The sequence below is a fragment of the Mobula birostris genome, chromosome 10, assembly GCF_030028105.1.
Source record: "Mobula birostris isolate sMobBir1 chromosome 10, sMobBir1.hap1, whole genome shotgun sequence".
Lineage (NCBI taxonomy): Eukaryota > Metazoa > Chordata > Chondrichthyes > Myliobatiformes > Myliobatidae > Mobula > Mobula birostris.
Window position 1 is genome coordinate 68,403,911 of NC_092379.1, and position 26,664 is coordinate 68,430,574.

At 48.3% G+C, this 26,664-nt stretch overlaps 1 protein-coding gene across 3 annotated transcripts; it reads right to left on the reverse strand.

Annotated features, from left to right (window-relative positions):
- Positions 1-1,844: 1,844 nt before the first annotated feature.
- ndnl2 (necdin-like 2) lies at positions 1,845-26,252 on the reverse strand. 3 transcript variants are annotated; one of them, XM_072270412.1, is made up of 11 exons: positions 26,132-26,252; positions 24,508-24,584; positions 11,533-11,637; positions 10,544-10,607; positions 8,063-8,142; positions 7,198-7,292; positions 5,149-5,228; positions 4,454-4,496; positions 3,504-3,566; positions 3,152-3,266; positions 1,845-2,315 (listed from the first exon to the last, which is right to left on the reverse strand). In XM_072270412.1, exons 2-11 carry the CDS (start codon positions 24,574-24,576, stop codon positions 2,232-2,234), a joined length of 798 nt encoding a protein of 265 aa, XP_072126513.1. In that variant the 5' UTR covers positions 24,577-24,584; positions 26,132-26,252; the 3' UTR covers positions 1,845-2,231. The 3 variants fall into 3 exon arrangements, with proteins under 3 accessions (XP_072126513.1, XP_072126514.1, XP_072126515.1); XM_072270413.1 differs by having other exon boundaries at positions 26,083-26,252; XM_072270414.1 differs by lacking the exon at positions 26,132-26,252 and adding an exon at positions 25,529-25,540.
- Between the last annotated feature and the right edge of the window lie 412 nt (positions 26,253-26,664).

The following is a 26,664-nucleotide window of genomic DNA, read 5'->3' on the forward strand; positions in this document are numbered from 1 at the left end:
GCAACAAAGGCAGCAATTCTATCATCCCAATCATTGGCATATAACGTAAAAAGAATTGATCCCAACACAGACCCGTGACCCACTAATCACCAGCAGTCAACCAGGAAAGTCCAACCCCTTATTGCGTGACTGTGAGGTCTAAAGCTCTCAGGTCAATGGAACCACCTCCCTCCACCCTTTAAAAATCAAGATCTCCTCTTGGGCTTCCTAGACTCCAGTAAACACAGTCCCATTTGATTCCTCATCACACCGAAGCTGGTCTGTGGAACCAGAAAGTGCTGGCATGATCACTAGAGAGAAACAGGTTCACGAATCAGATTACATTATCCTCAGACTGAAATGTGAACTGTTCCTTCCTCTGCAGATGCTGCCTGCTTCCAGATTTTCCCATTTTATTTTGAATTTCCAGAATCAGTGAGGCTCTTTTTTTGGCTTTTGTCCCTGGAATCAGCCAGGGTCATCTTCCCTGCACTCCCATCCAATCTTTTTTTAAAAAACGCAAGGAAACCAGAGGTATCCACAATATTCCTGGTGCCATCTCTCTAGAGCTCTGTAGAATGGCAAAGACATTTCCTAACACCTATATACCCTTTCAGTGCAACATTTTCCATCCGAGTCACTTTCTGCCCCAGTACATTGGCTTTTGGTGAGTTATAGGGCAGAGAGAGAGGCCTTTTGGCCCAATCAGTCCATGGCGACTAAGGTTCCCATCCAAATTAGTTCCATTTGGTGGTTTTGCCCTTGGAACCTTTCCTATCCATATACCATTACCATATACTACTTTGGTATTCATTTTCTTACAATAGAATCTGCAAAAAAAAATACAGCTGTACATACCCTGTTAGTTATGGGGTAACTGTCCCTGAAAGTCGTGGTGTGGGACCCAAGGCTCCTGCCCAATGGTTGCAGGGGTCTTTGGTGACGGATGCTGCTTTCTTGTGGCAGCACTTCTTGTAAATGCACCCAATGGTGGGAAGGTTTTGCCTCTGATGGTCTGTATCCATCACTTTCTGTAGCCTTTTCTGTTCTTGAGTATCGGTATTTCCATACCAGGTCATGATGCAACAATTAGGATGCTCTCCACCGTGTATATATACAAATTTGATTGTTTTTGGCTACACATGTCAAATCTACACAACTTTCTAAGACAGTTGATTTACTTTGATCCCTTCTTTGTGATTACACTTCCGTGCTGGTCCCAGAACAGATCCTCTGGTATATTAACAGCAAGAAATGTTCCTAATGTACATGCCTCAACTATTTCCTCTGGCAGCTCATTCCATGTACGGACAACCCTCTGGGTGTGAAAGTTGCTCCTCAGGTTCCTACTGAATCTCTCCACTTTCACCTTAAACTTGTGCCCATTAGATTTTGATTCCCTAACCATGAACGATTTTACACACCTCCATGTCACCCCTCAGCCTTCTATGCATCAGTGAAAGAAGTCCCAACCTGCTCAACATCTCCCCATTAGAGCAAGTCCTTGGAGTAAATCTCCTCCAGTCTTTCCAACTTATTGGTAGCTTTCCTATAGCAGGTTGGACAAAACTAAACATACTCAAAATGCAGCCTTACCAACATCTTGTACGACTGCGACATTACGGCCTACCTCCTATGCTTGGTGTCCCTGATAAAGGTCAGCATGCCAAATCACTTCCTTAAAAATTCTGTCTGCCCATGACTCCACTTTCAGGGAACCACGTACCTGTACCTCGAGATCCCTCTGTTCTACAGCACACCCCAGGGTCCTTCCACTCACTGTAAGCTGACAGAGTACCATTTTATTTTCAATATTAGACTCTTATGTCAAGGGAGAAGACACTCGAAAATATAAAATCAACAAATTTAAACTCAGTTAAAAAGAGAAATTTTATTTTCAGTATCAGACCCATTAATCCTGGATACAAAGACTGCTCAGTGTCTGAACACACAAGATGAGAAGATCTCTCACTGTCAATTCTATCATGATCGTGGGAGATCTAGAAGAAGTTGTCTGGACAAAGGTCATGCATCTGTGCCGTGAGCAATCTACTATGACATCTTCCTCAGAGAACAAAGATTCTTTACAAAATATACAGATGTCAGGAAGACTTGTGGCCGATCAGAGTTTGATCGCTCATGGTGCGGGGAAATGAGGGAATAAGAATAAACCAGGTCTGAACAAGGGGTAGTGTTGGGATTTGAATGTTGCCTGGTGGGCCACAGTTGATCCTTCTGTCTGTGCCTGCCCATTAGGTTGGCTGGGATGAAGCAGCCTCCAGCTGGGCCTCCTTGTACTGGGTGGCCCATGTCTTTGGATCCTGCTCACTGTGCATCTGTAGACAAACAGGAAGAGATGGGTCAGGGCAAAAGTTAGGAGTACTCGAGCAACCTTCAACCCTTCCAGGACTGTCTTAGTCCCTTTAGCAAGAGCTGTCCAAACAGGACCCTCCCACCCACTCAGAGCTTTGCTGTTCATTCTGTCTCCCATCTCCCTCCACTTATTGACCCCTGCCCATCGGTCCCTCCCATTAGTTCCCCTTCCAAAACCCGCTCATTTTCAATCTCCTTCATCCCATCATCACTCTGTCCCACACATCTCCCCTTCCCTTCGCAATTCTCCAAACCGCCCTCTCCTCACTCCTCCAAATAAACTCCCCTTTGTCATCTCAAAATACTCCTCCCTCACCTCCACTCTCCTTCCTTGTTCCTCCACACCTATCTACCTCATCCTACCCCCTCCCCATATTCATCTCGTACTTCACCCATCCCACTATTTTCCTTTCTCAGCTCTCCCTCCTCCCTCACCTCACTCCTCCACTCATCCCCTCCATCACTGATCTTATCACACCACATCTCCCCACCCACATCGATGATCTCTACTTATCGCTTCCAACTCCCCCATCCCTCCTCACCCTCTGTCTCCCCTCCACCCCTTCTTGTTTCCCCTCCATTCCCTTACCTCCCTCTTCTTATTCCTGCTTCACCTCTTCCCTCAGCTCCCCCTTCACACCTACCCTCATCCAACAGCCTCCATCATCTCATCATCTCCTCTCCCCTTCCCTCAATCACCCCAGTGCTTTCTCCCCCTCCCTCACTTCTGCTTCACACCCTCCTCCCCATCCACTTCTCTCACACTCCCCAATCTTCCCACCACCACTGCAACCCTTACCTTTGCCACAAACTCCAGCACCTTCATCTTGGAGGTTTCCCGGGCAGCACGGGGCCCCCATCGGAACTCGTACTCAGCAGGGTCTGTGTGGGGAATGCGGCTGTAGTCCAGGTATCTGGGGAGGGGTGAGGGAGCAGGTAGGGTGAAATCGTGACAAACAGCCCACAGGTCCCTCTGACAGGAAACTCCCTCCGCACTGCCCCAACACACACTCCTGGGGTTAGACACAAGGTGAGGCTCCTTTCAAACCATCCCATCACATGGTGCTGAGTCAGACACAGGGTGAAGCTCCCAGCACCGTCCCAACACACACTCCCAGGGTCAGACACAGAGATGAGATACCAATACTCACTTCTGTTTCACAAACTCCTCCGTGATCAGCTTCTTCACGTCACCAAAGTCCTGGTGTTTCTCGCTGAGCAGGAGAGCGAAAAAGAATAAATGTCCAGTTTATTGCCATACAAATCTCTTGTACTCAAACACTAACTGTACATCTTCACTGCCCTGTCCACTGTCTGCGAGCAATAACCTTGGACCCAAAGATCCTTCTCTCTTCTATCTATACTATACTTCAAATTTACTACAACCTGCTTCTGAATTTTTTTTACATTTGTACTAATTCAGGAGATGTGGGCTTCACAGGCTTAGCAAGCACTTATACCAAACACACCCCTCCCTTGTTGCCCCCAAAGGCCCACCTCTTGAACCCCTGCAGTTTTTGAGACGTGGGTGTGCCAGCAATACAGTACAGCACAGGACTGGTTGCAATGCGGTCTGCTGCAGCAATTTGAAAGCGCAGGGAGCTGCAGAGAGTAGTGGACCCAGCCCAACAAATCACAGGTACATCCCCCTCCCCACCATCAGTGGTACCCAAGAGGGGCACTGCCTCAAGAAAGCAACATCCAAAGATCCAGAGCACGCCATCTTCTCACAACTACCATCGGGCAGGAGGTACAGAAGCCTGAAGTCACACACCATCAGGCTCAGGACAGCTACTTCCTTTCACCCATTTGGTTCTTGAACCAGCTGATACAACCCTAATCACTACCTCACTATGGCCACTTCACACTACAAAAGGACTGTCTGTTCTATTTGCGTTCTTCTAAACTTGAGTCAAATTTGTGTTGAATTGATGTTTTTCTAGTGAATGTTGTGCATTTGATGTACTGTGCCTGTGATGCTGCTGCAAGTGAGCACCCATGCCTCCAGGTACTTGCGCATCTGACAATAAACTCCACTTTGACTCTGGAGACCAGGACCAGTGGAATAAACATTTGGAAAGACATATCAGTCACCCGTTACCTGGGATCGATCCGTAATTTTTTCAGAGTGTGCCACAGGAGAGCTGGGAGTGGTAAGGGAGGAGAGAGCGGGTGAAAGGGGGTTGAGGGGAGGGTGAAATGGAGAGAAAGCAGAGGGAAAACAGGACGGCAGAGGGGAATGACAGGGAGAGAAATTGCAAGACAAGTATTAAACTCTGTAATACAAAGATGCCGCTGTGTTAACATATAAATTGTAACTGTTTGAGCAGCTTGCAATTTACAAGCTCAGCCCGGACTTAACTTCCTGTGCCTGCTTGCCTCTGCGAAAGTGACAGGGCACTCCCTCCTCACCACCTCTCCTGTGACATGGAGTTCCCTCACTACACCCCCTACTGTGGACCTCCCTCACCTCCACCCACACAGCACATGTACGCTCAATGCCCCTCTCACAGTCTGAAGCTGGCTCAGTGCCTCTGCCACAATGCAGAGCTCCCTCACCACCCGACTCTCAAAGCAGAGATCCCGCAACACCACTCCCACAGAGCAGAGTTCCCTCACCATCCCTCCTGGAGTGTGGAGATCCCCCAGCCCTGAAACTCAGGTGACTCTGTTGTGAGCACTTGGGGAGAAGTTGTAAACCCTACTCTGCTCACCCACTGAACTGACCACAGAGACAGCAGAAAAACACCCTCCCAACTGACCACCCCCTCATCCCAGCTTGCCGAGTTCCCTCACAGTCCTTCACTGCGTTGCCCTTCATGAAGATGATGGAGAGGATGACCAGTAGCAGTCCCATCTTGGCCGTGGCATCGCCCCTGAAAGAGAGAGAGACACTCCCATCGGTTCACTGGCTGGGCTGCGGCAGCCAATCTCAAATGGGGGGGGAGAGAAGAGGAAGAGGGAACAGAAATGAGGTAGGCTCAAGCCCTTCCGGCTCCTGCTGGCCTGCCCGATTGGAGTCAAGGAGCTGGTCAGCACAGTGAAAGGCCACTTCGGCCCACCTGCTTCATGCTAGCACATATTTGATCCAGGTTCCTCATACTCGGGGAGAGGGTGTAGTTTCTTCATCTGGTGAGCCCATCCACCCGGCCCAAACATCAGCCGCACATTTACACTGGTCCTCTGGGATGCATAGTACAGCAGAGGAACAGGCTTTTCAGCACAGAATCTCTGCTCTGGCCATGATGGCAAAGTAAACCAAATCCTTTCTGCCTGCACATGGTCCATATCCCTCCATTCCCTGCACATTCATATGCCTGTCTTACAGCTTCTTAAATGCCTCTATCGTATCTGTCTCCACCATTCCTGGGCACCCACCACTCTGTGTAACAAAATAACTTGCCCTGCACATCTTTAAACTTAGCCCCTCGCACCTTTAATGAATGCCCTCTGGTATTAGACATTTCTACCCTGGAATTTAAAAAAAAAAGATTCTGGCTGTCGACTGGCTATCTCGTCTATCTATGCATCTCATAATTTTATAAGTTTCTGTCAGTTCTTCCCTCAGCCTCTGACACTCCAGAAAAAGCAACCAAAGTTTGTCCTTGTAGCTCACTCTCTAACCCAGGCAGCATCCTGGTGAACCTCTTCTGCACTCTCTCCAAAACCTCCACACCCATCCTGTAATAGGTCGACCAGAAATGTGCAAGACACTCCAAGTGTGGCCACATCACGTAGTTTATACAGCTGCAACACTCAAACTAAGTGCCCTGAGCGATAAAGGCAAGCATGTCAGACACCATTTTCACCACCTTATCTACTTGTGTTGTCACTTTCAGGGAACAACAGACCTGAACCCCAAGATCTCCCTGTACATCAGAGACCCTCAGGGTCCTGCATAAAGTTCAACACCTCACGCTTACCTAATCCACACCCCCCTGAACCGTCCCTCCTTCAGTCAGTGCTTGTGGCCCCATTATAGGAAGGGTGTTAGTTTTGGAGAGGGTGCAGGATGCTGCCCGGATTAGAGGGCATGAGCTATAAGGATAGGTAAGACAAACCTGGGTTGTTTTCTCTGGAACAGTGTAGGCTAAAAGTTTACAAGATGAAGAGAGGCACAGATGTGGACAGCTGCTATCTTTATTCCTTCCAAGTGAAAATGTCTGAAACCAGAGGGCATGCATTTAAATTGGAAAGCTCAACGGAGATGTGCAGGGCTTGTTTGTTTACACACAGGGTGGTGGGCGCCTGGAATGCGCTGACAGTGGTAGTGGTGGAGGCAGATAGGACAGAGGTACGAAAGAGTCTGTTAGACAGACACAGAAGTAGCACCGAATGACGGGATATGTATCATATGCAGCCACAAGGGAGTTAGATTAGTTTGGCTTTGTGTTTGGCACAGGAAATGTGGGCTGAATCTCCTGTTCCTGTGGGGTCCTGCTCTACTTTCTAAGAACAAATGGGAACCCCTCAGTCAGAAACCCTGTGGGTAAGACCACCCAATGCCGTCACTGAGTACACTGGGGCAGCCACGTGGGCTGCTGGCAGCAGCTACCCGGAGAACAGGCAGACTTCTTCAGGTTTACAGGGAGCTGGCGATGGAGTGGAATGGTTGGGAGGATGGGACGCTGGGTATGGAAGCTCCTATCCGACTGAGGGAGGGGGACCTCAGGGTGAGCTCTCCACAGCATTGAGAGGAAGCGGCTCAGGGTGGAGTGCCCAGTGAGTGGCACGTGGTGGGGGCTTGGCGCAGCCAGGAAATGGCGTGGGAAGGAGCGCTGCTGGTGGGGGATAGAGGCAGGAGTTCAAGCACTGGCAGCTGGGGAGAGACAGCGAGTCACTCACCAGTTCATGCTGTCGTCCTGTGCAGGCTCCAGCTTGTTGATGAGGATGTAGGCGTGGATCTTGGGGTCAATCTCCACCAACTCCATCCCAAATACCTGCCGGAGGGGGGAGAGGGAGAGGAGGAGATAGAATGTGGAGGGGGCAGGAAAGAGTACGAAAAGGGGAAGAGGTGGGAGGGGAGTGGATGGGGATGGGAGGGAGAGAGATTCAGAGGGTGAATATAAACTGCCCAGGATCACAACGATGCAAAGAAAAACCACAATAACAACGCAGAGAGCAAGTGGTGAGGAGACCAAGGACAGCAGTATCACAAAAATTCAGTCAGATAGGCAAACACACATCAGAGGGGTGCACCGGGGGTCAGTGCTGGGACTCAAAACAGCACCATTACAAAACGGGAGTGTAGGAGAGAAGGGGGGGTGGAGGAGTGCCTGCGACAGAGCGTTCAGATGCGGGGAGGTGGTAGAGAGGAGGGTTAGGGCTAGTTGGGGAATAAAGAGAAAGAGGAGGGGCACAGGATGGGCCCAGAGAAGGAGGGGTGGAGACAGAGACAGAGATAGAGAGAAAGGGGACATCCTGCATCTGACCACCGGAATATGAGACAGTTTGGTATTGTTGGAGGTACATTCTGACACCCCTCGTCACACTTCCCCCTCCTAGACCCTATCCCTCCCCCTCCCTCACACACTGCTGCTCACACTCTTACAGCATCCACTCTCCCACATCTCACCATTCTCTCCCTAACCCCTCCCTGTGCCTTCAGCAGCCCCAATCCCACCCCCTTTCACTGCCCCACCCAGATCTCATTTCCAACAGACAAGGACTTTAGTGGATGGGATGCTTCATGGGAAGAGCAGGTCCTGACCTGGTTGAAAATACGTCCTGCTCTCTTTATAATCTCGCAGTACCGTGACCTGTAGTCCTTCAGCACGTTCTTGATGATGTCTGGAAAACAGATGGAGACCAAAAACACTTGATAAATTAGTTCTTTTCACAACCCTGTGCACCAGCAAAGGACTGAGACAGCACAAGTGTGTATGATGGGATGGTGTGGAAGAAGCCTCACTCTGTGTCTGACACCCCCAGAGCATGTGCTGGGATGGTGTGGAAGGAGCCTCACTCTGCATCTGACCCCTGCTGTGTGTTGAGATGGTGTGGAAGGAGCCTCAGTCTGCGTCTGACCCCCAGAGAATGCGTTGAGATGGTGTGGAAGGAGCCTCACTCTGTGTCTGACCCCCAGAGAATGCATTGGGATGGTGTGGAAGGAACCTCACTCTGCATCTGACCCCCACTGTGTGTTGAGATGGTGTGGAAGGAGCATCACTCTACGTCTGACCCCCAGAATGTATTATGGGACATTGCAGAGGGAGCATTAATTTGTATCTGAGTCTGATCCTTAGAGTTTGTGATGGGATGGTGTGGAGGGAGCTTTACTCAGTGCCTGATCTCTGGACTGCGTGGTAGGAAGTGCAGAGGGAGTTTCACTCACTATCTCACCTCAGGAGCATGCGGTAGGAAGTGTGGAGAGAGCTTCACTCAATATCTGATCTTGAGAGTGTGTGGTGGGAAGTGTGGAGGGAGCTGTACTGTGCCTCTGCTTCGGAAAGATGTTTATGGGACAGTGAAGGGGAGGTTCACTCTGCATGTGATCCTAGAAGTGTGTGATGGGAGAGTGTGACAGGGGAGTGTGTAATGGGAGAGTGTGGAGGGAGTTTCACTCTGTACCTAACCACGGGAATTTCTGATGGGAGAGTGTGGAGGGAGTTTCACTCTGTATCTCACCCCAGGAGTGTCTGATGAGACAGTGCGGAGTGAACCTCACTCTGCGTCTGACCCCTGGTGTAGAGGGAATCTCACTCTGTGCCTGACCACAGGAGTATTGTTGGGACAGCATGGAGGGAGTCTCACCCTGTATCTGACCCCAGGAGTGTGGTGAGACGGCATGGAGGGAGTTTCACTCCGTATCTGACCCCGGCAGTGTGTGAGAGGACAGTATGGAAGGACCTTATCTGTGTCTGACCCCGGGAGTACAGGATGGGACTGTGTGCAGGGAGCTTCACTGTGTGTCTGACCCAAATAGCGTGCTGGGACAATGTAGAGCAGGGGTTCCCAGTCTTGTTGATGCCATAGACCCTTACCATTAGCTGAGGGATTCATAGACTCTGGGTTGGGATCCCCTGGTGTAGAGGGGGCTTCAATCTGTATCAGACCCCAGGGTACATGTGGATGATGTCCCGAGGAATGTCTGACCGGTAGTATAGCTGGAGGTTCACTGTGTCCATCTTCAAGAGTTTGTGATGGGATGGTGTGGAGGGAGCTTCTGTGTCTGACCCCAGGAGTGTTGTGGGACAGTGTGGAGGGAGCTTCACTCTGTGTCTGACTGCAGGAGTGTTGTGGGACAGTGTGGAGGGAGCTTCACTCTGTGCTTGACTCTGGTGGTACATGATAGAATGGTGTACAAGGAGCTTCACTCTGTCTGATCCCAGGAATGTGTGACCAGGACAGACTGTAGGGAGCTTCAGTCTGTGTCTGATCCCGGGAATGTGTGGCACGATAGTCTATAAGGAGCTTCTCTCTGTGTCTGATCCCAGGAATGTGTGGCAGGACAGTCTGTAGGGAGCTTCAGTCTGTGTCTGATCCCGGGAACATGTGACAGGACAGCTTGGAGAGAGCTTCTCTCTGTGTCTGATCCCAGGAATGTGTGGCAGGACAGTCTGGAGGGAGCTTCGGTCTGTGTCTGATCCCAGGAGTGTGACAGGACAGTCCGGAGGGAGCTTCGGTCTGTGTCTGATCCCGGGAATATATGACAGGACAGCTTGGAGAGAGCTTCAGTTTGTGTCTGATCCCGGAAACATGTGACAGGACAGCTTGGAGAGAGCTTCAGTCTGTGTCTGATCCCAAGAATGTGTGGCAGGACAGTCTGTAGGGAGCTTCTCTCTGTGTCTGATCCTAGGAATATGTGACAGGACAGTCTGTAGGGAGCTTCAGTCTGTGTCTGATCCCGGGAACATGTGACAGGACAGTCTGGAGGGAGCTTCAGTCTGTGTCTGATCCCAGGAATGTGTGGCAGGACAGTCTGGAGGGAGCTTCAGTCTGTGTCTGATCCCAGGAATGTGTGGCAGGACAGTCTGGAGGGAGCTCCAGTCTGTGTCTGATCCCAGGAATGTGTGGCAGGACAGTCTGGAGGGAGCTTCTCTCTGTGTCTGATCCCAGGAATGTGTGGCAGGACAGTCTGGAGGGAGCTTCAGTCTGTGTCTGATCCCAGGAATGTGTGGCAGGACAGTCTGGAGGGAGCTTCAGTCTGTGTCTGATCCCAGGAGTGTGACAGGACAGTGCTCACACCCACCTTTCCGCTTCACTGGCACCTTTTTCTGCTCCATGATCAGGATGTATTGAACCACCTCACACACCTGCACACACCAAAACAAAAACAATTAATACCACTAAATGCTGGCTGGTGAACCAACCCACTCTAAACACAAAAGACTCTACAGATGCTGGAAATGTGGAGCACCACACACAACATGCTTGTTCAATTTAGCAGGTCAGGCAGCATCAATGGAGGGGAATAAACAGTCGGTATTTCAGGCTGAGAACTTTTATCAGGACTGGAAAGGAAGTGGGCAAAAATCAGAATAAGAGGTGGGGGGGACAGCAGGACTGAAGAAGGAATCTGTCAAGAGATGGGAGGAGGGACAGCGGAGGGATACGATGAGCGGGTGAGAAGAGGAGAATGGGTGAGAGAGGATCCAGAAAGGAAAAGGGGAAGAGGGGACTAATTACCAGAAGTTAGAGTAGTCGATCTGGATGCTATCTGAGTGGAGGCTACCAGGATGGAATATGAGGTTTTGCTCCCCCAACCAGCATCCGGCTCATTGTGGTCGCAGAGGATGCCATGGACTAACATATCGACATGGAAATGAGATGATGAATTGAAATTGGTGGCAATTGAGAAATTTCGGTTGTTGTCGACGGAGTAAAGGTGCCCACTCTGAACCGGGGAGGGGAGGGGCGAGGGGAAGGGGAGGGGTGTGGGGGCGAGGGGGGAGGGTGTGGGGGCGAGGGGAGGGGAGTGGGGCGAGGGGGAGGGGAGGGGTGAAGGGAAGGGTGTGGGGTGGGGTGAGGGGGAGGGTAGGGGTAGGGAGTGTGGTGAGGGGAAGGGCAGGGGTGTGGGTGAGGGGAAGGGCAGGGGTGTGGGTGAGGGGAGGTAGGTGAGGGGTGGTGTAGGGTGAGGGGGAGGGGTGAAGGGGGTTGGGAGTGTGAAACATGGGTGAGATGGGAAGGGGCAAGCAAGCAGTTCGCTGCAATGTAGCCAGCCCCACAAAGACATCTTACCTTTCTGTCCACAGCGGCAGGGGTCAGCTGATGGGCAGCATGCTGCTTCTGTGATCCTGATGGCGTCAGCAAGAAGCTGGGGTCATCTGAGTCAGAGTCTGGATCCTGGGGTTAGGGGGAATGCAAAGGCATTTACCTCCTTGCTGTCAGCCTTCTGTGTCACAGTACCTCACCACGTTGTCCCCAAGCTTAGACCTGGATGAATGTGCCAATGGCCCTCAGTGTGTTTGACCTAGATTTACAATACATCCATTCCACCACCCCCCACCCGCCACTGGCAGCTCAGAGTCGGAAAACAAGGAGTGACATGGAGCTACTTCACCTCCACTATCAGGTTCCATTCGCATTCTGACATGTCGGTCCAAGGCCTCCTCTTGAGGCCGCACTCAGGGTGGAGGAGCAACAACTTGTATTCCATCTGGGTAGCCTCCAACCTAATGGCATAAGTATCACTTCCTCTTCCACTAAAAAAATTGATCCCTTCTCCCTCCCTTCTTCTATTCTGTCTATGCCTTTTTCCTCTTCTCACCTATCACCTCCCCCTGGGTCCCTTCCTCCTTTTCTTTCTCCCATGAACCACTCTGCTCTCCTTTCAGATTCCTTGCTCCCTAACCCTTTACCTTTCCTATCCACCTGACATCACCTATCACCTTCTAGCTATCTGCATTCCTCTCCAGTCCTGAAGGGTCTTGACCCAAAACATCTGTTCATTTCAATAGATGCCACCTGACCTGCCGAGTTCCTCCAGCATTTTGTGTGTGTTGCATCAGCTTCCTGAGCCCATGAATGCCACCTCATTACTTTCTCTTGCACTACCAATTTACTTTCTGTAACTTATAGCAATTTTAATGTCTTCCGCTGTACTGCTGCCGCAAAATAACAGTCGAGCAGCCTGTTTTATAAAGGACGCCACTCACCTAGATATTCTCTTCTACCCCTGCCCATCAGACAGGAGATACAAAAGCCTGAAAGCACGTACCACCAGGCTCAAGGACATCTATCCTGTTATAAGACTACTGAATGTGTCCCCAGTGTGATAAAATGGACTCGACCTCACAATCTACATCACTCTAATTTTGTACCTCAGTATTTACTTGCACAGTACTTTCTCTGTAACACTTCCTTCTGCACTCTGTTATTGTTTTACTTTGTACTGCCTCAGTAATTTGATCTGTATGAACAATATGGAACAAGTTTTTCACTGTATCCCAGTACATGTGACAATAATAAACCAAATTACCAGAGAGTAGCGTCTGAAGTTTGTTTCTCAGAACGGAGGCTGGTGACTAGTGCTGTGCTGCAAGGGTTGGTATTGAGACTATTGTTAATCATTATTTATATAAACTGATGGGACATCAACACACAAGTCTTCATCACAGAATTTGTGGATGACATGACAGGTGCTGTTAGAGTGAAGGAGGTATTTCAGGGGAAGCTTGATCAGTTAGGGAAGAGGGCAAATGAATTTCAATACAGGCAAGTGTAAGGTGACGCACTTTGTAAAGTGGGACGTACTATGAATGGTAGAGCACTAGAGTGTAATGGAGCACAGGGATTAAGGAGTGCACGCACATGGTTTCCTGAAAGTGGCATAATAGGTGTGCAGGGTAGTGAAAAAAAAGCCATTTAACACACTGGCCATTAACAGTCCAGACAATGACTAAAGGAGTTGGGTTGTTACACTGCACAAGTTGTTGGTGAGGTCATACTTGGAATAGAGTGTAGGTCACCCTTGTTGGACCTCCGTTTATTTTCTGATCCTTAGGGTTTTTCTGGGCATCAGGAATGACGAGCAGTCTTAATTCCAAGACTTCAGTTTATTTCAGACTACAAGCATACAAATACTAAGCAAACTAAATAAAGGGTGCAGAAACAATGCTAAGAGGTGTAAGTCAAAGGAATAAAGATGGTGCTTCTGAAAAATCCTTCACCTTTATAGACAAGGGAAATTCTTTAGATAGGAATGAATTAGTTAATAGGTCACATAATTAAAACAATTACATCACGTGGGTAATGTGCTAATACTTAGCCAATGAAAACTGACAGGTAATAAACCGTTAGTTCAGCTGCTATACTGCTTTCTGCCAGTGAGTTTGAAAAATACATGAGTTTGTTAAAAGTACAAATCTTATAAAAGACATTATTAAAGCAACTGTAGTTTCCAACATCCTGTTACAGGAAATGTTAAACTGGAAAGGGTGAAGAAAAGATTTAGGAGGACGTTGCCAATGAGTTATAGGGGGAGATTGGTCAGGCTCAGGTCCATACCCATTGGAATGTAGGATTTTTTTTGGGGGGGGGAATTTCTCCTACAGAAGTGTTTAAAACTACAACAGGCATAGATAACGTAATGGTATTTTCCCCAGGGTAAGGGGGGTCCAAGCCTATGTGGTATAGATTGAGGGTGATTGGGGAAAGATTTAAAAGGGAACCGAGGGGCAACTTTTTTTTGCAGAGGGTGGTGAATATATGGAAGTAGCTGAGGCGGATACAATGGTATCATCTAAGAACACTTGGATAGGTAGGGGGGAGGGGTTCTGGAGGGATATGTGCACTAGCTGGGTGGATGCTGTGGTCAGCATGTCCTGTTTGGGCCAAAGAGCTTGTGTCCTTGTTGTATTGATTTATGACTATATATGAGCTCATTGCTCCAACTCTATATACAGTTGCAAGAAAAAGTTAATGTCTTGGTAAATGTGACAACAGTAAACCAATAACAAACTGCAACACTGGAACTCCCCAGTGCTGTGTACTCAGCATCCTGGTCTCCTCCCTGTACCCCCACGACTGTGTGACCACACACAGTGCTGATTCAATAATCAGGTTAGCCGACGACACAAGCCAATGACAGCAATGAGAGAGACAGAGCGATAGTATTACACCAACCAGTATGCTACCGTGCCTCCCCCCCCCCATGCTACCGTGCCTCCCCCTCCCCCCACACTACCGTGCCTCCCCCTCCCCCCATGCTACCGTGCACATTCACAGATCTTAACTCTATCTTTTACATTTCTCCTTACAATCCTTCAGACTGCACTGTCATCTCAGAACTGGATTCAATTTTACTGTCACCGTCTTATATGATGTGAAATTTGTTGTTTTGCTGCAGCAGTACTCTGTAGACTCATACCAATCACAAAAGAAACAAATTGTTCAAAAATATGTTTATGGACTTTTCAGAAATCTAATGGCAAACAGGAAGAAATTATTTCTGAGTCAGACTGTTTCTTCAGGCTCCCGTACATCCTCCCTGATGGCAGTAGTGAGAAGAGACATGGTGAAGGTCCTTACTGATTCAAACTGCCATCTTGAAGCACTGCCAGCGAAGCTGTCCTGGATGGTGGGAGGGTTGTGTTTGTGATGGAGCTGGCTGAGTGTTCAACCCACTGCAGCCTCTTTCGATCCTGCACATTGGAGTCCATACCAGGTGGTACAACTAGGCTCCACTGTAGAAATTTGCAAGTGTCTTTCAGGACAAAATATATTTTGGTGTTTTGAGCTCATCGCTGTATTTACTGTTTATCATTACCATGTACAAAAAGCAAATACTTTCCTTCAACCATTCAGTCTTTGAACGAACCAGCACAACCCTAATCGCTCCCCCGGTACTGCGACCCCTTTGCACTGCACTGGGCATCGTTGCTTTTTGTTCTAATTGCATTCATTCTTGTAAAAATGGTGCGGAATTCATGCTTTTTGATTTTGAATGTGACACATCCAATGCTGCAGCGTTTTTTATTATACCTGACAATAAACTGGTCTTTCGACCAATTCTTTGAATCACTGTGAATAAAGTAAAATTATTAGACACAGTTTTTGAAAATCAGATTTATTACAAGACATAAGAGCAGTACTACGCCATTCAACCCATCTAGTCTGCTCCACCATTTCATCATGGCTGATCCATTTCCCTCTCAACGCCATTCTCCGACCTTCTCCAAACAACCTTTCACACCTTGGCTAATCAAGAACCTATCAACCTCTACCTTAAATACACCAAAGACTAGGCCTCCACAGCCACATGTGGCAACAAATTCCACAGATTCACCACGCTCTGGCTAAAGAAATTCCTTCCTCATCTCCGTTCTAAGTATACATCCCTTTATTCTGAGGCTGTGCCCTCTGGTCCTAGACTCCCCCACCATGGGGAGCATCAACATCAAGGTCTTTCAACATTCAACAGGTTACAATGAGCTCCCACCTCATTCTTCCAAGTTCCAGTGAGTAAAAGCCAAGAGCCATCAATCACTCCTCAGTAGATAAGCCTTTAATTCCTGGAATAATTCTCGGGAACATCCTCTGAATCCTCGCCAACATCAGCACATCATTTCTTAAAAAGGGACTCAAAACCGCTCACAATCAAGAGAGGCCTCAACAGTGCCGTATAAAGCCTCAGTATGACATCCTTGCTTTTAGATTCTAGTCCCCTTGACATTAATGCCAACATTGCATTTCTTTTTCTCACCACTAACTCAATCTGCAAATTACCATTTATGGAATCCTGGATGACAACTCCCAAGTCCCTTTGCACCTAACTTTTTAAAATTTTTCTCCCCATTTAGAAATAGTCTATGCTTTTATTCCTTCTACTAAAGTGCATGACCACACACTTCCTAACACTGTATTCCACTAGCCACTTCTCTGCCCATTCTCCTAATCTGTCCAAGTCCTCCTGCAGCTTCTGTGCTTCAACACTACCTGCCCCTCCACCTGTCTTCATATCGTCCGCAAACTTGGCCACAAAACCATCAATTCCGTCATCCAAATCACTGACATAAAGCAGTCCCAATGCTGACCCCTGGGAAACAACACTAGTCACCAGCAGCTAACCAGAAAAGGCTCCCTTTATTCCAACTCTTTGCCTCCAGCCAATCAGCCAATGTTCCAGACATGCTGGAATCATTCTTATCTTGTTCTTGGGTTCTTAACTTATTAAGCAGTTTCATGTGTGGCACCTTGTCAAAGGCCTTCTGAAAATCCAAGTACACATCTGATTCTCCTTTGTGTTTCCTGCTTGTTATTTCTTCAAAGAATTCCAACAGATTTGCCAATCAAGATTTTCCCTCAAGGAAACCCTAATGACTCCGGCCTATCTTATCATGTGCCTCCAAGTATCCCAAACCACACCTTTAACAATCCATTGCAACGTTTTCCCAACTACTGAAGTCCGACTAACTGACACGCAATGTCCTTTCTTCTGCCTCTCTCCCTTCTTGAAGAGTGGAGTGACATTTGCAATTTTGCTGCCCTCTAGAACCATGCCAGATCTACTGATTCTTTTAAGATCATTACTAATACCTCCATACCCTCCTCAGCTACCTTTTTCAGAACTCCACAATGTATTCCATTTGGTCCAGGTGATTTATCTACCTTCAGACCTTTCAGCTTCCCAAGCACCTACTTCTTAGTAATAGCAACTACACTCACTTCTGCCCTCTGACACTCTCACACCTCTAGCATACTGCTAGTATCTTCACAGTGAAGACTGATGCAAAATACTTATTCAGTTCATCTGCCATTTCCTTGTCCCACATTACGTCCTCTCCTGCATCATTTACCAATATCTACCCTCACCTCTCTTTTACTCCTTATTTCTCGGAAAAAAAAAATTGGTGTTCTTTTTGATATTGTTGGCTAGCTTCCCTTCAAATTTCATCTTTCCCCCACCATAGCTTTTTTAGCTGCCCTCTGTTGGTTATTCAACGTTTCCCAATCCTCTAACTTCACACTAATTTTTGCTCTATTATATGCCCCCCGCTTTTGTTTTTATTTTGGCCTTGATTTGTCAGCCACAGTTGTGTCTTCCTGCCTTTAGAATACTTCTCTGGGATGTATCATGAGGGATAGGAAGGTAGGCAGAGTGGGTGGCAGAGATCTGCTGGTAAAGAACGGCATCAAGTCAGTAGAAAGATGTGTCACAGGGTCAGAAGATGTTAAATCTTCATAGGTTAAGTTAAGGAACTGCAAGGGTAAAAGGACCATAATGGCAGTTACACACAGGCCTCCCAACAATAGCTGGGACGTGGACAACAAATAAAACGGGAAATAGAAAAAGCATGTCAAAACAGCAATGTTATGATAGTCATGGGAGTTTTTAAACATGCAGGTTCATTGGGAAAATCAGGTTGGTAATGAATCTCAAGAGAGTTAGTTTGTTGAATGCCTATGAGATGGGTTTTTAAGAGCAGTTTGTCGTTGAGCCTACAAGGGGATCAGCTATACTGAATTGGGTGTTTATGTAATGAACAGGAAGTGATTGGGGAGCTTAAGGTAAAAGAACCCTTAGGAGTCAGTAATCACAATGTGATATGAGTGCAACTTGAAATTTGATAGGAAGAAGGTAAAGTCTGATGTATCTGTATTTCAGTGGAGTAAGGAAAATTATAGTGGTATGAGAGAGGAGTCGGCTAAAGTAAGTTGCAAGGCAATGCTGCCAGGAATGACAGCAGAGCAACAATGGTGAGTTATTGGCAAAATGAGGAAGGTGCAGTATAGATGTACTCCGAAAACAAAAGAAATACTCAAATGACAAAATAGTACAACCATGGCTGACAAGGGAAGTCAAAGCTAATGTAAAAGCAAAAGAGACGGCATACAACATAGCAAAAATTAGTGGGAAGACAAAGGAGTGAGAAGCCTTTAAAAACCTACAGAGTAACTAAAAGAATGATTAGGAGGAAAAAGATGAAGAGTGGATAATAAAAGCTTTTTCCAAGTATGTAAAAAAAAAATTAGACAGATGAGAATGGATATTGGACCACTAGAAAATGAGGCCAGGGAAATAATAACGGAGGACAAGGAGATGGCTGATGAACTAAATGAGCATCTTACATCAGTCTTTACTGTGGAAGATGCTAGCAATCTGCCAGATGTTGAAGGGTGTGAGAGAAGAGAAGTAAGTGCAATTATTATTACAAGGGAGAAGGTGCTCAAAAAGCTGAACAACCCCCAAGGGTACACAAGGCACCAGGATCAGATGAACTGCACCCTAGGGTTCTGAAAGACATAACGGCAGAGATTGGGGAGACATTAGTAATGAACTTTCTAAAATCACTGGACTCTGGCATGGTGTTGGAAAATCCATGGACATGCACTTTGGTGGTAGAAATAAATGTGCAGACTATTTTCTAAATGGGGAGAAAATCCAAAAATCTGAGATGCAAAGGGACTTGGGAGTCCTTATGTAGAACACCCTAAAGGTTAACTTGCAGGTAGAGTTGCTGGTGAGGAAGGCAAATGTAACGTTAGCATTCATTTGAAGAGGTCTAGAATACAAAAGCAGGGATGTGATGCTGAGGCTTTATAAGACACTGGTAAGGCCTCACTTTGAGCATTGTGAACAGTTTTGGGCTCCACATCTAAGATGTGCTAGCATTAAAGAGGGTTCAGAGGAGGTTCACAAGGATGACTCCAGGAATGAAAAGGTTAGCATACGAGGAAGATTTGATGGCTCTGGGTCTGTACTCGCTGAAATTTAGAAGGATGAGGGGAGATCTCATTGAAACCTTTCGAATGTTGAAAGGCCTAGACAGAGTGGATATGGAAAGGATGTTCCCCATCATGGAGGAGTCTAGCACAAGAGGGCACAGCCTCAGGGTAGAAGGGCATCCATTTAAAACAGACGCGGAGAAATTTCTTTAGCCAGAGGGTGGTGAATTTGTGGAATTTATTACCAAAGATCTGTGGAAGCCATGTCGTTGGTTGTATTTAATGTAGAGCTTGATAGGTTCTCGATTGAACATGGCATCAAAGGTTAAGGGCAGAAGATTGGGAAGTGGGTCTAAGGCAGGGGGAAGTTCTCAGCAGCTGGAAGTGGCAGCGGAGCCTCTCCCGTCACTCGGCCCGACCCGGAGTGCCCGATGCTGCGACCCACCAATCATTCCCCATGGGATGCGTCCACCAACCTCAAAGAGCTCCCAACAACACACTGCATCAATGGAAACCTGGAAAGATGCACGATTGACCGAGGAAGCGTGGGAAAAGAGCTGGGCTGCTGGTCAGATTGAAGCTGAGGGGTTTCAGGGTCCCAATGTCACCATCCTACTAGCTAATGTGCAAGCCATAGAGAACAAGGTTAAAGGGAAACTCACCTACTGCAGGGAGATGCAGAACTAACTGCTGTATATTCTGTTTCACCGAGACCTGGCTCTCCCCTGCCACCCCCGAATGTGCCATCCCACCAGAGAGATTTTCAATCCATCGGATGGACCGCACAGCGTCTTCGGGCAAGACGAGGGGAGGTGGTGTCTGCCTACTGATCAACACTGCGTGGTGCTCGGACACAGTGGCACCGACAAGCTCCTGCAGCCCGGACCTGGAACACCTGTCGGTGAAGTGTCGTCCCTACTATCTGCCACGGGAATTCACCTCGGTCACACTGACAGCGGTCTACATTGCCCCCCCAGGCGGACGTGGAGTGTGCTCTGAACATACTGTATGCCAACATCAGTGAACTTGAGACCAGGTATCCGGAGGCTTTGCTCATTACAGCCGGGGACTTTAACCAGGCCAACCTCAGAAAGGCACTGCCAAAGTTATACCAACATGTCTCCTGCCCCATTAGAGGCCCGAATATACTTGACCACTGCTACACAGCAGTCGAGGATGTCTACCGTTCCATCCCACTGCCTCACTTCGGAAAATCGGAACATCAGGCCGTACTCCTCCTCCTGGCTCACAAACAGAAACTGAAGCGGGAGGTCACGGTGTCAAAACTGGTGTCGTGTTGGACAGAGGAAACGGATGAGGTCCTCCGTGACTGCTTTGAATCGGTGAACTGTTAGTATTCAAGCACTCGGCAGCTAACCTCGATGAGTATGCCTCAGCTGTCACGGACTTTATCTGGAAAGGCACAGAGGACTGTGTGTCTCGCAAGTCAATCCTAGTATTCCCTAACCCGAAACCTTGGGTGAATTATAAGGTTAAGTCCCTTTTGAAGGTTAGAGCTGCGGCTTTTAGGTCCGGGGATACCAGTCACTACACGGAATCCAGGTGTGCACTCCGGAAAGCCATTAAAGGCGCCAAGAGGCAATATCGAGCCAAGTTGGAACCCCAGGCTAACCAGATGGGTGCTGGTAGACTATAGCAGGGTCTAAATGAGATCACCGGGTGCAAAGAAAAGGCTGGGAATATCAATAACTGTGGCACTTCTCTTCTTGATGAACTTAACGTATTCTACGCAAGATTCGAACAGAAGAGGAGCATCCCACTCCCTCCGAATGAACCAGACCTGGTGGCGTCGAGATTCATCGTCAACAAGGAGTACGTTAGAAGGGCCTTCCTCAAGATAAATCCAAGGAAGGTGACGGGCCCAGATGGCGTCCCAGGACGGGTTCTCTGGACCTGTGCAAACGAGCTAGCTGGAGTGTTTGCTGACATCTTCAACTGCTGCTTGCTTCAGTCTAAGATCCCCTCGTGTTTTAAGAAGGCAACGATAATCCCGGTGCCGAAGAAGAGCAAGCTGGCATGCCTGAATGACTATCGACCTGTGGCTCTGACATCAATTGCTATGAAGTGTTTTGAGCGATTGGTTATGGCATACATCAACCACAGCCTACCGGTCAACCTCGACGCTTTGCAATTTGCCTACCGGAGCAACAGGTCAACGGTAGATGCCATCTCTCTGGCCCTACATTCCTCCTTAGAACACCTGGAGAATAAAGACGCATACGTAAGGCTCCTTTTCATTTACTACAGCTCTGCCTTTAATACCATCTTCCAAATAAACTGATTCCTAAGGTCCAGAACCCGGGCCTTTGCACTCAGATCTGCAGCTGGATCTTCAACTTCCTCACAGACAGGACCCAGGCTGTAAAGATAGGGGACAAGCTCTTCTCTACAATCACTCTGAGCACCGGTGCCCCACAAGGCTGTGTACTCAGCCCCCCTCTGTACTCACTGTACACCCATGATTGTGTAGCCAAGTTTCCATCAAACTCAATATATATGCTTGCTGATGACACAATTGCAAGGAGGAGAGAAGAAGATGGTGGTGCAACGCAGCGTGCAGCGGCCACTCCGGTGATGAATATCTGTTATCTGTCAAGTAGGATGCCGTGCACAATTCTGAGTTGAAGGAAGTAGACGTGAGAGCACAGAGGAACATCTGGTGAAACTTCTAAAATGCCTGTTTCGCTGCCGCTGCTACTTTGTGATCCAAAATTTCCGGAGGGGAAGGGCCCGAGTCCTCGGCTTTACTTGTTGCTCTGTGACCGGGGAGGGGTCGAAGTGCTTGGCAGAGATGGTGCTCGGTGTCGGAGGCTCGAAGTTTTCGGACGAACTCAGAGTCGGCTGTGGTCAGGTGCTTCTAGGATGCTGCATCAGCAAGTTTGCGGCACTGGAGGCTCATGGCAGGGAGAGTTTCTCCCTTCAACCGTCTGCGTGAGATGTTGGGGCTACCGGGACTTCGAGACTTTTTTTTTTTACCATGCCCATGGTCTGCTCTTTATCAAATTACGGTATTGCTTTGCACCGTTGTAACTATATGTTATAATTATGTGGTCTTTGTCCATTTTAGTCTTGGTCTGTCCTGTGTTTCTGTGATATCATACTGGAGGAACATTGTATCATTTCTTAATGCATGCATTTCTAAATGACAATAAATGAGGACTGAGTGTCCTCAGGATCTAAAAATAAATAAATAAATAAATAAATTGTAGGCTGTATCTCGGATAATGGTGAGTTTGAGTACAGAGAGGAAATTAAGAACCTGGTGGCATGGTGCGAAGACAGTAACCTATCCCTCAACATCAGCAAGACGAAGGAATTGGTTGTTGACTTCAGAAGGAGTAGCGGACCACACAACCCCATTTACATCGGTGGTGTGCAAATGGAACACGTCAAAAGTTTTAAGTTCCTCGGGGTCAATATCACAAATGACCTGACTTGGTCCAACCAAGCAGAGTCCACTGCCAAGAAGGCCCACCAGCGCCTTTACTTCCTGAGAAAGCTAAAGAAATTTGGCCTGTCCCTCTAAAACCCTCACTAATTTTTATAGCTGCACCGTAGAAAGCATTCTTCTAGGGTGCATCACAACCTGGTATGGAAGTTGTCCTGTCCAAGACCGGAAGAAGCTGCAGAAGATCGTGAACACAGCCAAGCACATCACATAAACCAATCTTCCGTCCTTGGACTCACTTTACACCGCACGCTGTCGGAGCAGTGCTGCCAGGATAATCAAAGACACGACCCACCCAGCCAACACACTTTTCATCCCTCTTCTCTCCGGAAGAAGGCTCAGGAGTTTGAAGACTCGTACGGCCAGATTTCGGAACAGCTGCTTTCCAACTGTGATAAGACCACTGAACGGATCCTGACCCGGATCTGGGCCGTACCTTCCAAATATCCGGACCTACCTCTGAGTTTTTTTTGCACTACCTTACTTTCCCTTTTTTGTTTTCTATTTATGATAAATAATTTAAATTTTTAATATTTACTATCGATTTGTACTCCAGGGAGCACAAAGCGCAGAATCAAAAATCGCTATGATGATTGTACGCTCCAGTATCAATTGTTTGGTGACAATAAAGTAAAAAAGGATCAGTCATGATTGAACAGTGGAGCAGACTCGATGGGCCAAATGGCCTAATTCTGCTCCTATGTCTTATGGTATCTTTCCTGTGCCTTTTGAATTGCTCCCAGAAACTCCAGCATTGCTGCTGTGTAGTCATCCCTGCTCATATCCCCTTCCAATCAACTTTGGCCAGCTCCTCTCTCATGCCTCTGTAATTCCCTTTACTCCACTGTACTGCTGATACAACTGACCTTAGGTTCTCCTTCTCACATTGCAGAGTGAATTAGGGTTCCTTTACCTTGAGCTCCCTTATCAAGTCCAGTTACTTACACAACACTAAATCCAGAATAGCTGATCCCCTAGTGGGGTCATCCACAAACTGCTCTAAAAAGCCATCTCGTAGGCATTCTGCAAATTCTTTCTCTTGGGATCCAGCACCGATCTTATTTTCCCAATTTGCTTGCATATTGAAATCCCCCGTGACAATCGTAACATTTTGACAAGTAATTTGTAGCCCATATCCTAGCTACTACTCAAAGGCCTGCGTGAAACTCCCTTCAGGGAGTTTTTACCCTTACAGCTTCTTAATCTATCCACAAGGATTCTGCACCTTCCAATCCTAAATCATCTCTTTTTAAGTATGTGATTTCTTTTTAACCAAGATTCACTCCACTCCCTCGGCCTACCTGTCTGTCCTTTCGAAACAGTGTGTATCATTGGATGTAAAGCTCCCAACTATGATCTTCTTTCTGCCACAACTCATTGATGCCAATCTGCAATTGGCTACAAGATCATCTATTTTACTCTGTATATAGAAGCGTTAAAATATAGCACCATCCGTCCTGTACCTGTCACCCTTTTGATTTTGGTTTCAACTTATCCCACTCACTGTAATGTTGCCCTATCATCTCCTTATCCTTCTTGACAGTCTCACACATGCTGCCTCTGTTCATAAACCCATGACCCCACCCTCAGTCTAGCACTCCTGTTCCCATCCCCTTGCCAGTTTAGTTTGAACAGTCCCACCAGCTCTAGCAAATCCGCTCACAAGGATATTGGGCCCTCTCGGGTTCAGATGTAACCCTCCCCTTTCATAAAGATCATACCTTCCCCAGAAGTGATCACAATGTTCCAGAAATCTGAACCCCTGCCTCCCTAAAGCAGTTCCTCAGCCATAAATTTATTTGAAAATCATCCCATTCTTACCCTCACTGGCATGTGGCACAGGCAGCAATCCAGAGATTGCTACCCTGGAGGTCGTGCTTTTCAGCTTTCTACCTACTGAGTTTTACCAGAGTTAGGTTACGAAATTAGTTGTTTTGCAGCAACAGTATAATGCAAGATATAAAAATTACTACAGGTCACCAAATAAAGAATGCAAATAAGGTCAACAGGTAAATGGCAGGTTTCACCCCATGCTGCGTTTAATGAGCAGAAGTGACATGTAAACATGGGACACTTACCTGGGACGAGCTTGCCTGTGCAGTCTGCTGCCCACTGCCATGTGCCCCACCATGGCTCCCCCGGGGCATCTTAGGATCTGTTGTGGGGAAGAAGGGTCATGGTATTCAAACTGGTGTATTATCACCAGAGTGTAGGACATCCACATACCAACCACAGCTCTCGCATTGCTTGGACACCACTCCCAATGGCACAATCCCGATATCTGCTCACACTGGGGATTTAATCCCCCTTACGTTGTAACACTCCCAGTAGGTACATCACTGGGGGTTTATAACCCCCACCTTTGACCCACTCCTAGTATTTACCTACCAAAGGGTTTATCTCTCATCCCACCAGCCTAACTCCAGTATTTGCCCTCCACAGGCGGGGGGGGGGGGGGGGGCGTCATCCCTCTCCTGTTCACTAATGCCTGATATTTACCCACTGCTGGAGGCTATTCTCACATCCATTGCTCCATGAGTTATCAGCACCCCCATTAGCCCATGCCCAATATTTACCCTTGCTGGCATTTTGTGCCCCCTGCAGTTGGTCCACACACCCACTTTTTACACTCGGCAAGGAGTTTGCCCTTTACAATTGGCCCATGTTCAGTATTTACCCTCCCCGAGAGATTGTGCTCCCTGCAGTTGACCTGCGCCGGGTACTTTGACTTCCCGGTCGGGGCCAAAAGAAGAGGATATCACCCACTCCCATTGGCCCAACCCCAATATTTACCTCTCCGGAGAGAGAGGCTACCTCCACCTCCCATTGACCTAGCCCCAGTACTTACCCTCCCTGGGAGTTTACCCACCCCCGCCACTTCTTTGGCCCAGCCCCGGTATTTGGCCTCCCCGGGAGTTTAACACCCTCCCCCCCAACTCTTGGCCCACCCCAAGTATTTACCCAACTCGGAAGTTTAACAGCTCCTCCCCTCTTTGGCCCAGCCCCGGTATTTACACTCCCCGGGAGTATAACAGCCCTCCCATTGTCCCAGCCCCGGGAGTTTAACAGCCCTCCCGTTGGCCCAGCCCCGGTATTTACCCTCCCCGGGAGTTTAACAGCTCTTCCCCTCTTTGGCCCAGCCCCATTTACACTCCCCGGGAGTATAACAGCCCTCCCGTTGGCCCAGCCCCGGTATTTACCCTCCCCGGGAGTTTAACAGCTCTTCCCCTCTTTGGCCCAGCCCCATTTACACTCCCCGGGAGTATAACAGCCCTCCCGTTGGCCCAGCCCCGGTATTTACCCTCCCCGGGAGTTTAACAGCTCCTCCCCTCTTTGGCCCAGCCCCATTTACACTCCCCGGGAGTATAACAGCCCTCCCGTTGGCCCAGCCCCGGTATTTACCCTCCCCGGGAGTTTAACAGCTCCTCCCCTCTTTGGCCCAGCCCCATTTACACTCCCCGGGAGTATAACAGCCCTCCCGTTGTCCCAGCCCCGGTATTTACCCTCCCCGGGAGTTTAACAGCCCTCCTGTTGGCCCAGCCCCGGTATTTACCCTCCCCGGGAGCTTAACAGCCCTCCCGTTGGCCCAGCCCCGGTATTTACCCTCCCCGGGAGTTTAACAGCCCTCCCGTTGGCCCAGCCCCGGAATTTACCCTCCCCGGGAGTTTAAAAGCCTCCCGTTGGCCCAGCCCCGGAATTTACCCTCCCCGGGAGTTTAAAAGCCTTCCGTTGGCCCAGCCCTGAAATTTAGCCTGGCCCGCTGTCTAGATTTCTCCCGCCGCCGCTTCTTCCTCCATACGGCTCGATGACGTCAGACGCAAGCGTGTAAAATTGGACGAGAATAATACGCAAGGATGACGCTTTGCTCAATCTACATTAAGGATAGGACTGACGTCATCATTCCGCCATCAGGAGAAGGTCGTTCGAGGCGGGTCCAGCGTCGACGCCATCTTGTTGATTAAAGGAGTGACGGTTCCTCTCCGTCTTCGTACAGGATGCGATCTTACTGACGGAATTCCGCATCGTCATCTTGCTGCCGGCGTTTCACTTTTGCCATGTTCGTGAGGGTTGCGAACGTTCGCCATCTTGGTGGGCGTACCTATTTTTCTCCATCTTGATGAGGGCAGTGCACTGTGCCGCCGCCATATTGATAATGGCGTCATGCGACCATCACCGCTATCTAGGTGGAACCCATCCTGTATTCATTCCCATCTCTGTCTTGGCCATTCAAGTGT